The sequence below is a fragment of the Xenia sp. Carnegie-2017 genome, unplaced genomic scaffold (genome assembly GCF_021976095.1).
Source record: "Xenia sp. Carnegie-2017 unplaced genomic scaffold, XeniaSp_v1 HiC_scaffold_14, whole genome shotgun sequence".
NCBI classification, from domain to species: Eukaryota; Metazoa; Cnidaria; class Anthozoa; order Malacalcyonacea; family Xeniidae; genus Xenia; species Xenia sp. Carnegie-2017.
Window position 1 is genome coordinate 9,364,799 of NW_025813447.1, and position 11,569 is coordinate 9,376,367.

The 11,569-nt window shown below is 34.6% G+C and overlaps 1 protein-coding gene and 2 long non-coding RNA genes across 3 annotated transcripts; 2 read left to right on the plus strand and 1 right to left on the minus strand.

Moving 5' to 3' along the window:
- The first annotated feature begins 1,723 nt into the window (after positions 1 to 1,723).
- Positions 1,724 to 3,233, plus strand: LOC124434717. Its single transcript, XR_006944863.1, has 2 exons — positions 1,724 to 2,237; positions 2,561 to 3,233. It is a non-coding gene; the product is annotated as an uncharacterized LOC124434717 (long non-coding RNA).
- Positions 3,234 to 4,561: 1,328 nt separating this feature from the next.
- LOC124434722 lies at positions 4,562 to 6,858 on the minus strand. Its single transcript, XR_006944868.1, has 2 exons — positions 5,203 to 6,858; positions 4,562 to 4,936 (listed from the first exon to the last, which is right to left on the minus strand). It is a non-coding gene; the product is annotated as an uncharacterized LOC124434722 (long non-coding RNA).
- Positions 6,859 to 7,276: 418 nt separating this feature from the next.
- LOC124434714 lies at positions 7,277 to 9,568 on the plus strand. Its single transcript, XM_046984618.1, has 2 exons — positions 7,277 to 7,567; positions 9,083 to 9,568. The coding sequence occupies exons 1-2, from the start codon at positions 7,352 to 7,354 to the stop codon at positions 9,272 to 9,274; spliced, it is 408 nt and encodes a 135-aa protein (XP_046840574.1). The 5' UTR covers positions 7,277 to 7,351; the 3' UTR covers positions 9,275 to 9,568.
- The last annotated feature ends 2,001 nt before the right edge of the window (positions 9,569 to 11,569 follow it).

The following is an 11,569-nucleotide window of genomic DNA, read 5'->3' on the forward strand; positions in this document are numbered from 1 at the left end:
AACGAATAAGGAAATTAATTTCCCAGGATAAAGAGAATGGATTTTCGCAACAAGATGATAAACATTCGTAAGAACAGTACAAATTATCAACCATCACAAATAGTACTTTGGTGTATTTACCACACATTTTTTAAACTTATATCGCACATCCAAATACAGTAAAAACATGTTATTAAATGAAGTTTATTCTTAGTGTACACCGAACTCAAAATTTTTCGCCTTCTTAAGCCCATGTGATTAAAGTTAACAATACAGAAAATCTGAGTTATTTTACTAACGCTCATGCTCTCTGCGTAAGTTCCAAAAGGAGACGGCATGGCAATGAAGATCTAGGTTGCGTTTTTATGTAGCAGTATGGTTTAAAATGACGTATGTTGAATATCTTGATTATCCGTCAAGAGACTACGCAATTACCTTAGTTATTATTTATGTATGTGTGTTTTAGAGGGGACATTTCCTATCAGCATAGTAAGTGAGCAAAATTTGGTTAACTTTGGATGAAAATTTAACAAGAAATGAACAAATGCTTGTTGTCCTTTTCATATCAAATATTGAGTGGATAATTAGATCGTGTATAATTTCTACGCATGCTGTATATTGTGATGTAGCTAGGAGTTTTAACCCGCTTCTATATCATTATTTGTTAATGCGGGGCTAAGGTAGCTAAGACGTCATTGAATGCCCTCTAGTTTAGCGAATTTTTACCAGAACATAGCTCAACTGAGGGCAGAATAAAACCAAATTTACTTTAAGTTTTCCATCGCTCCTGAAAGTTGTATTTTTTACATACTTTCATTGTAATATTAATTATGACATGATAATTGACTGAGAAAATCATGAATTCACGATTGCCTTAGCTGAAAAACTACAAATATTTCTTAACGTTTTTACGTCGAGTTGATGATGTAACCAACTTTTGCCATCAGCTTTTATCATAAATGGCGCGGTTGTTGAGTTTTTTCAAATTTTATCGATAATACACGATACAGCAATTATCTAATTACAGTTGTCATGTTATTGACTAGCTTTGTGTTGGTCAAGAACAACTAACTGCGATTAATTTATAATTTTTCTGAAAAATGTTTATGACAGGAAACTATCTGATTGCAAATGCTATTAAAATGACTTAATTATTTTTCTTTTTATAAAATCGAGTTGGTCAACTATTTCTAAAGATATTTATCGTGCTCATTACGCGAATGTAACGTCACTATGATATCACATTGCAAAGTTCAGTAAGTCTAGAATAATTTGAGTGAAATATCAAGTCATTTTCAATGATCTTAAGAATGCAATCAGAAGACTACAATTTTCTTTCATAAAAACTTTAAGAAAATGAAATACTTTTACATCAAAACTATGCTCACAAAATGCGACTTGCAATGCTCTAAAACGTTGAAAGTTACACGTCCAAGTTCCTTGAAATCAAAATTTTCTTGGGGAGTACTTGCCTAACCTGGGGCATAAGGCCCCAGTGACTGAAGGCCTAAGGCCCCCGTGACTAAATGCCAAAGGCCCCAGTGATTGAAGGCATAAGGCCCCGTGATTAATGGTCTAAGCCTCCCGTAACTTATGGCTTAAAGCCCTCGTGACTAAAGTATGAACAGTCCTAGACAACCTCAGTCATTATACATTACCCCCTCACTTTGCAGTGGACGTTTTTGTAAACCTCGACCTTCAGTTTTTTCGGTGTTACGCTTCTTCTTTTCCCAGAACTATAAAAGTAATACAAAAAAATACACTACAAATGTTATTTAGTTCATTCTCATATATTCTTTTGATGAATTTATTACGAGAAGTATGGAGTAGAATGAGAGAACGATACATGTCAAATTATATAGAGAAGCCCAAACGGCATTATGGGAAAATCCACGCCTGGGTGGTGAGTAGAGTAGCACTTTGGTCTAAATAATTCTGCAGAAAAATTTGCTTTAAAAAGCTTCTTTTTGAAAGACGTCAAACAATTTTCATACGTTTCCTGTCTTTGTCACAGCTTTGCAAAAATTAATTTAAATTGCTTGGGCTTTTAAGCTGATTGGCTTTCAGAAGATTAAATTTCCGGTGTATAGGTATGATAAAAAGAAGTTTTGAAGACATTTCACAACACATATACAAACTGCCAAAATCAAATAAATTCTGAGCTTAATACTACATAGTCAAATCTCTGTGAACAGATGGAATCCACTTCAGTTTGGCGAATTGTTCTTATCTTCCTTGTTTTAGTCACTTCAAACTGGGTAAGTATGAAGAATATAATACCACAAACCATAGCGTGTACAACTAAGCATGACGATCATAAACAAAAATTGTATGAAGGAATTGAGAATATAAAAACAGAGAATATTTTGAAAAAAATAAACTCTGAACATAAAATACATGAAATACGCGAAAAATATGTTATGGAAGAAACAAAGAACATGAGTACCTTAGGAAACAGAGCATATGCATAAATATCTAAGAAAGTACACATTATGGCTGTGGTTGGAAACAAAAAACGTGAATACTTTGACGGGAAGAGCCTACATTTATATTTACGACAGAAAATTCTCCAATATTTTAGACTGAGGGTGAATGTATCGTAGAAAATACAAAAATTTGTAACTCTCATCCAGAATGCGAGCCAATGTGCCAAAGTGGTTCTCAGGGTATATGCTCATTCGCACTAAACCCACCAAAATGTCTGGAGGACCCGGGAACACTACCACTCAGTAATACAAAAGTAGAAAAACAGATTAACAGCAAGAAGGAAACTGTAAGATAGTACCATAATGAACAGTTTACTGAATTTAGTATGTCTCTTTTGAATTACGGATCAAAATACATACAGTAAACGATGATAAACGTTTATGCCATATACAGTTAACTAAAATATAATTCCCTCCATTTTACGTAAACTTCAGTAGACAAGAAAATATAGTTGAAATCAACCAATGTAAACCAATGTGATTAATTATTAACTTAAAGATTATCTGAGTTATTTCACTTACGCTCTTTGCATGATGTAGTGTATATATGTTTGTGTATACATATATATATATGTTGAACTAGTTTTCCTTTTCATATTGTAGTCTTGTAGAATTAACGTATATTGAATATTTTATTATCTACGCTGGCGAATTATGTAATTATATATAAGTATTTTACCAACGCTCTCTCTCTGTAGCTACAAGTTTCACAAAGGAGAAGGCGAAGCAATGCATATCCTAGTTGCAATAAATGATGTTTTATCTTGATGTTTTATCTTAATGATGTTTTTACCTGAACATATAACGATTGTGCGCACAATGCAGCCAAATTTACTCGAGGTTAACCATCCCTCTTAAAAGCTGTTCCCTTCGAGTTCATCTGTAGCCAGTGATGAGCAAAATTTTTGAAAATAGTCATAGATTTACTTAATTAGAAAGCTATTAATTTCATCCTTACATGTTAATCTTCTTGTTGCATGTATTTGGTTCTGAAAAGCTCCATTAGGGAGAGCTGAAATGAATTATAGTATTGTATTGCACATAAATAATTTTTATCATTTTATAATATGTATAGACGAAATTACAATTCTTGACTTGCAACCAATCTTTAGGGATTTTACAAAACAATAACGTTCGCCCACGCCGGCTGGAGTCCACAACAACATTGATGAAGTCTTATCTTTTGAATAAACCTCCAACATGGCACGACGTGAAAACATTAATTGTTTTGGCTGAAAAGTTCACGTTTACGTGTCGTAAATGACCTAACTTCTCTTCAAATTCTGGAGATATAAATTGGTCATTAGATCATGTGATGTTTGTGTTATCTTTCAGAAAGTTATATCCGTTCATAGTTTTTCCAGAACATTCGACAAACAAGAAATAATCTAATCAATTCAAATGATTCGAAGTGTTAGAGACAACTATAATTAGCCTTTTCTTTATAAGGAAAAATCCTACTTTAATGCATAAATTTTTAAGCTTTTAATTGTTTAACTGGTAAGGAACGCATTGTCAAAAAGCTCCCTAAAAATTCTTTACTAGGAAAACCAAATGAACGATGCTTTTCATTTTTCTATAAGTTTGTTTTCGGGCTATTTCTTGACGACAGTAGTTCGCACAAGCTTGTCATCTTGTTTATCTACACATTACGACCTAATACGGCTGAAATTTTTAGATGGTTGTTTGGTAAAATTATACATTCTTGTTCAATGATGCAACTAAACTCTCTTGCCCACGAGTGAAGAAAGTTTTTAAAAATGTCTGCATTTACTTCCCCTTTTTTCTCCCACATGAATGGATCAAAATGGACATATTAGGCAACGTCATACAGCAACATTGAACTGTGTGGGAAGGCAAGCATTTTTAAATTGTTTGAATTTTTCTCATTGAATTTTCCATAGGCAGACATACCGAAAGTGCTATGGGACATGTGTCAACACGCTAAGCACATAACAACAGATGATTATATATAGAAGCACGATAGAATGTTGAGTGAAATCATTGTGATGGGAGACGCAGTTGATTAAAGAAGGCGTAGCATAAGCAGAGGCAATGAGATCCAACCGAACCCACATCTAACATGAGCGTTGCGGTTATTGCTATACGGTCCATGTTTAAAAACTACAATTGTTGAATACATACTAATACATATTACATATATATTACTGAGCAAAATCGAGTCATAAATCGTTAACACAAAATAAGATACGTAGATGGTATTTGAATTAACTGTAACGCCAATAGACCATACAATATGTCGACATGCTAAGATTATACACAACTCAGATGAAACCAATTCTAAAAAGTGTGTTTTGTATAGAAATGGATCATCCAGGTTAGTACAGTCCCGAGATAGACTGTTGATGTTTAAGTTGACTGACGTTTCGACAACAGGTAGTCATCTCGACTCCGAAGATCAACATTAAGAAACTTGTAACGATACTTCCGGGTTCAAACCATCCACTCAGCTAGAATGTGTATCATAATTATGAACAAAAGTGTAATAAAAACTGAAGATATGGACACAATTATAGAAGAGACGTAAACATGCACTTCAATCCCTGACGAAGCGTTTGAAACGTGGAGATAAGCCTAGTTTGAATTTAAGTTTAAAGTCTGTTCCAATAACTTATTACTTTCATGGCGTTAAATAAACAGCACAAATTTTTTCAAGAAATATATCATCATTTATGTTTAGCAATAAACCAAAAAAGTGCGAGTGAATATTACGTACGTGTAAATGTTGTGTGTAATTTTATCTTCGTCATGTAATTCGTGCCCGCGTGTAATTCATAGCAGAGAGCGCCAAATATCTTAAGTACATCCTAAATACTTGTAGTCCATGCTACTCCTACGCAAGTGAGCAAACATTAAATATTGGTAAAATTCACCAGGGTTACACCGAAAGAAATTTATATTTATATTATATATATTTATTGAGTATATTGATTAAGTATATTGAAGTATAAACAGCGAAACCGACGAATTGTTTTTTTGTCGGTTTCATTCACATAATTGACGTGGGTGTACACATATACAATGTACATTCTTCTGTGATCTAAATGCCAATATTTTCTCCATGTCTAGTCTCACAAAATATATTTTCGTGCTGTGCATACGGCAAGCTAGGATATTTTAAATTTCCAGATTGATGTGATTAGAGTTCTGTGGGTTTAGTTTTTACTAAAAGGTCATTTCCAAACAAATTCGTCCGACTACTTTTCTCGAAGAAATGAAAAAAACCCAGTTTTTTCTACAACTTTCCTTACGGGAACCGCTGCAAAATCACGTTTTCAAGTAAGTAAGTTCCTTGTCAAAGATTTCAAAAGATACCGGCATTGGTGAAGTTACAAAGACACGACTTTGAAATGGCTACATTTTGCTTTATCATCATTAAACAGCTGCTATATATTCCCTTTCCTGGCAACACAATTTCAAAATACGACATTAAGTTTAAAACAGTTCATATTCAAAGTATTCCCATCATCCGATGTGTATTTTTATCTTCATTACATTATCCAATATTGATGAATGTCATAACCTGATTTTTGAACTGAAAGACTCTGTTGGTAGTTATTTGTCGGCGTAACTTTTATCCTTCGTTATTTCATCAAATATCTGTAATACGCTGAGTCCAACTGCCACTTGGCATATACACCGTACTTTAAATAAATATTCAAGGAACATTAATATCCATGTCGATTACACTCACACCCATTAGCTACAACACGCAAAAAGTTTCTCCTACTTTAACCATCCCAACAAATAAATGTCTTCAAGAGTGGCAATCATGTTATGTACTTTCCCATATCTCAAAATAAATCAATACGTTTTCATTTACAAAATGTTATACCTTTCATGATGAAATATATAATCGATCATTAAGTTTAGGTAGCTCGTATCGCTTTATAGAGAGTTTAAAGCTCTGATTAGACGCTGTGGTGATGGTATTGAGCTCAAGTTAGATGCAATTAGATGCTTGATCATTGCAAATTACATCTTTCTTTTTTGCATGATATAGGTGATCTAAATAGGACAATCTATATACTTTATATTGTTTTGATCATATCACGTTATATTTGAGGGAAATACAGAGTAAAATCTCTAAAACATGTTTATAATAAAAACTTGCTATAGTCGACGATTGACCTTTAATTGGATAAGTATATTGTCTTTGTCATCGACACCGAATCTTTTAAGAAAACTCTTGACACTCGAATAAAACAAAATGACGCTTTCTCAAGTTTCTTTATTTTGAAATATTGTATCCCGAACACGCAAACTTTATTTGTGTTCAAAATCTGAACATGGTTGAATTTTCATCGACTTCAATCTTTTTAGGAAATCACGTGATCTAAGGACAAAGGTAGATAAAACGAAATGTTCGAGAAGCAATTTCGACACACCTGTTGTTATTAAACACGACTTCCTTAAGCTGATCAGTTTTTATTCCCTTTTTTATGCCTAACAAGGAAGTGACCTTCAATAAGCATAAGCGGGCTTGCCATGGGGTCGAGTGCCTTATCATCTAGACACAAAAGCAAGCTCTCAAAAACGAACAAACTTGGGCAGGCAAAAATTTCGCTGACTGATAGTTGCTAGAAAACAAGTACACGCCGCGGTAACTATTTGACGAAAACACGATAATTCCAATTTAATTGATTGAAAAGCATTCTTTACACAGCATAAAGAATGGGAATTAGCTTCCGGATATTGCGTACAAAAAAGCAACAATTAGTCATGTGTCGTCTTCATACAAGCCCACGCACGTACTAAAATATCCGCACACGTATGCACTGAACCCACAGAATCTTAAAGCCCACCATCCTTGAGGTTATTGTTACATTCTTACTAATTATCTCAGTTGAAATCAATTTCGAAATATGGAAAAAGCTATTCCTAAATGGTGTGCCTTATTCTATGTATTATTTGTGATTGTCGATGGAGCAACTCTTCCCAAGAGTTTAATTCATTCGAGGAGAGCGTTTGATAAACTAGAAGACGACGCTTCTTTTTGGTCCCATTTCGACAAACCGTCAAGTGCAAACTTCGAAGACGACGGTCTTCACGCGAGAGTAAAAGCACTTGATGCCGACAAGGTGAGTGTCGTTAACATCTGTCAACAATATCGATATGAAATCACGCTATCTAATATAAACTCGAGTAGAAAATAACAGAGAATTAACGCACTATAAATATCAAAATGGGGTATATCAAAATAATCGGTGTGCGTATTGATCACGAAAAGCGCGAGTATTATTATAAGTATGATGAAGCAAGCAAGTATGGACTTGATTCTAAATTACAACGAATTAAATAATTGCGATTATTTTCAATTAAATGAAGTGGCAACGAACGTCATTATACGCATTAACCTGGCTTTCCTTATAAGGAAGAGGCGAGTTCGCACGATGCCGCAATAAAGAAACAACTATACTGCACTTCACGTATATTAAAACATTGTTAACAAAAAATATAAAATACGAATTTGCATAAGCATTGCACACTACAATTTTTACTGAACAAAAAATTAACATCTTGTGTATGTACAACGTTAATAAATAATATAATAATCACTTAAATGTTCACGTCATGCAAGCATGCATGCATAACTCAAAGACGTTGAAAAATCGTTAACTTTGTAGAAAAGTCAAGCATGTTGCCATTGACGAAGACTTGATGAAGATCTATGTTTTCATACCATCGAATGATGTAATGTTAAAAAAGTACACAACGCCTATTCATGCATCAACTTTCATACAAAGAAACCATTTTCATTTCATATGCTTCAAAGACTCTTAAAGCCAGGCAGCGCAAGTTATTTTCTCCAGAAACGATGCAAAAAATAAGCCCCATTGACAAATATTGTTAAGCTATAACTCGCTACTTGAGCAGGACTTTACAGTTGCTATTTGCAGCATCATTTTAAGCATTCCCTTTGTCAATATTACAATATTGAAAGTTTCTTTGTTTTGGATTATCCAATCTAGAAGAACTCTCTCATTTCAGCAAAGAAAGTAGTCATTGCACGAGAGAAATATCCTAAGTAGCAAAAACTAAATATTTATGCATGCTTAACATGGAAAGGAAATGGTCAATTTCTTTTATGTATATATTTATAATCATCTGCGGCTAACATTAGCCTATTATATGAAAGGACTTCAACCTCCCTATGTGATAATTTCGAAATCAGAAACGTTGATGAGTTTACCCATCTTGTAATAAGCTAAAGAAGACAAAGTGTTTGCTAACTTAGTTGTTATGAGCCATCCTCGAATGACTCGAGACTATTTCTAAGTTCTATCCTCACATAGCATCATGAAAAATATCAAGGGCATTGATTTCCTACATGTGCACATGAAATGACAACAAGGAGATCAAAATAGATTGCTTTTTTGCGGCGTACCATTGTCGAGAAAGAAAATTCTTTACGACTCTAAATTATAAGTCTGGCTGATGTAATAGATTATTCACCCACACAGTGCCCAATCAAACAACCAATCCTGCAAACTTACAAAGCAAAACTACACTCAACTGTCCCAAGCAACGACTGACATATATAAATGAGTCTAGAGTATCATTCCTAAAGTCTTATGTTGTTTTTTTCGCTAAAGAATTTCGATGTAACATGCGTCGTGGAAGGTAAACTCTGCCAGAATAATGAAGAATGTGCTCGGATATGTGAGACTAAAGGTAGAGGTTTGTGTAGTAACAATGTGTGCATCCGTGATGAAAATGTGCCACCTTCAAGAGACATGAAAAAGAAAAGTCGTATTTCAGGCTTGAGTAGATGGTCATATCCATGAAATGAATGCTTCAGCGGGATGAACTACACCAAGAATGATGAACATCGTGCTAGTACATTGATTGATTACATATACTTTTCCATATATGTCCGTAGTCTATCAACGAATTATTAAGGGAAAAATCCCATTTTTCATAATCAGATCTCAAGATGACCTGCATAGTGCACACATACAATTCACATGTAAATAGATGTCTAGTCTCCTATAAGGATATGGCGTTTGCATTCTTTATATTGTTTAGCATAAAAGCACATCGTTAATAATTTAAAGGGAAAATGTTCCCAAAGACACGGATAAGTCTTGTTGCTTATTTATCTCATCGAATAGAAAGAGTAAACAATATCCATATAGAATCACCTTACCCCTCCTCCTCCTCCCGATGTCAAGGAATACAAGTAATCAACGCCCTTAGCATAAAAACCTTTAAACTAATGTTTTCTTTCTCGTTTAGGATCGATAGTAAAAACAACTTTACTACAACAGTTGTGTAAAAAGTTTATTTTTTGCTTTGAAAATATAAGTATAGCTACGTTGAAAAGGATACAATTTTTTACATGAAATAATAAATGGAACACCCAGATTTATTTCGAAATATTCATAGCAAATTTAATTATAGGTGCTTTAGCTACATTTGAGAAATCCAAAGGTGCTATTGAATATTTGCAAATTTGTCCTGCTTTTGTGATTGATAGTTCAAATGATTACAATTCAAAAAACTTTTTTCATCACACCCAACTTTGAAGAGAAGGAGAAATCTTCTCTTTTTCAACCCCTAATTTTCAGTGCATTGAGAAGCACGACTTAATACAACATCAAAAACGTCTTCACTTCCCGTCATATAGTTATGGTAGGCATTTATCCAAATTTCTCCTCTCTTGAACACCTGAGCAACGGTTAAAAAATCTAGCCATTCATGCTGGCCGTAGTGACAAATGCTTTGTCCGTGGCCGTCTATTCTGTCAAGTGTGTGAAAATCTCTCGAGTTCGATGGGATTGGCTCGCCGTTGCGTTGAAGAAGCTGTGGTGGATGGACAATCACGAGACTGGGGCAAAAATTTGGGTAATCATGAGGCAGAATTACGCGTAAGGTGTACATGCATCTCTCATTAGCAGGGGTAATTGTAACATCAATAAATTTATTTTCCAGCTTCAATTTTATTCCGTTTCTACGGTAGTATTCATCAAGTCTATTTATTTCACGTACGAGACGAATCACTTGAGCGGAGGACCACTGCGTTATTATACGGTACGTGACTATTACGCGTTGAAATTCTTCCAAGCATTGCCGAAGGCCTTGACTGCTTGTCAGATGTTCTTCATACGCAGCAAGCCACAACAATACTTTCATGAAAATTACATTCATCACGACGCGAGCTTCGCTGGGTAAAGGTGCATGAAGCGAAAAACAAATCTTTCGACAGCCGTCGGGAGGTAGACCGAGCCTTTGAAATCTCGTTTCGTTTTCACGAATTGGATTTCCGTCATCAAGCGGCTGTACGACGGCAACTTCTACACGAACGTTGGAAAAATTCCCAGGAAAATACACGCGAAGAATGTGAAGTTTCCTTTCGGCCGTCTGCACGTTTAAATCGACAATTATGTGTCCATGTTGCTCACGCCATGCTAGATGGTTTTCTTCAAAATACTGAAGTAAATCTTGCCGGATGTCTGCATTTGCTACTTCGGGTCCTTCAGCCATATTCAGTCGTTGTCGAAGTTACTTCATTTCAGAAAACATATACTCAACAGCTATTCAATTTCATATTTTAATAATGAAATATCTACTGCTTTTGTTTGAATACTGGTTGAAAGCTGTCGCGCAGTATTTTATTCTTCACAAACTGAGGCGCAGTATTTTATTCTTCACAACCTGTGGCGTAGTATTTTATTCTTTACAAGCTGTGGTGTAGTATTTTATTCTTCACAACCTGTGGCGTAGTATTTTATTCTTCACAACCTGTGGCGCAGTATTTTATTCTTCACAACCTGTGGCGTAGTATTTTATTCTTTACAAGCTGTGGTGTAGTATTTTATTCTTCACAACCTGTGGCGTAGTATTTTATTCTTTACAAGCTGTGGTGTAGTATTTTATTCTTCACAAGCTGTGGTGTAGTATTTTATTCTTCACAAACTGTCGCGCAGTATTTTATTCTTCACAAGCTGTGGTGTAGTATTTTATTCTTCGCAATAACGAAACCATATTTAATTGATTTCTAGGAAAAATCTTAACTGGAAGTGAATCTTTTGTGTAATATTTACGTGTTCAGCCCATCTCGATGGCAAAGCCATATTTTG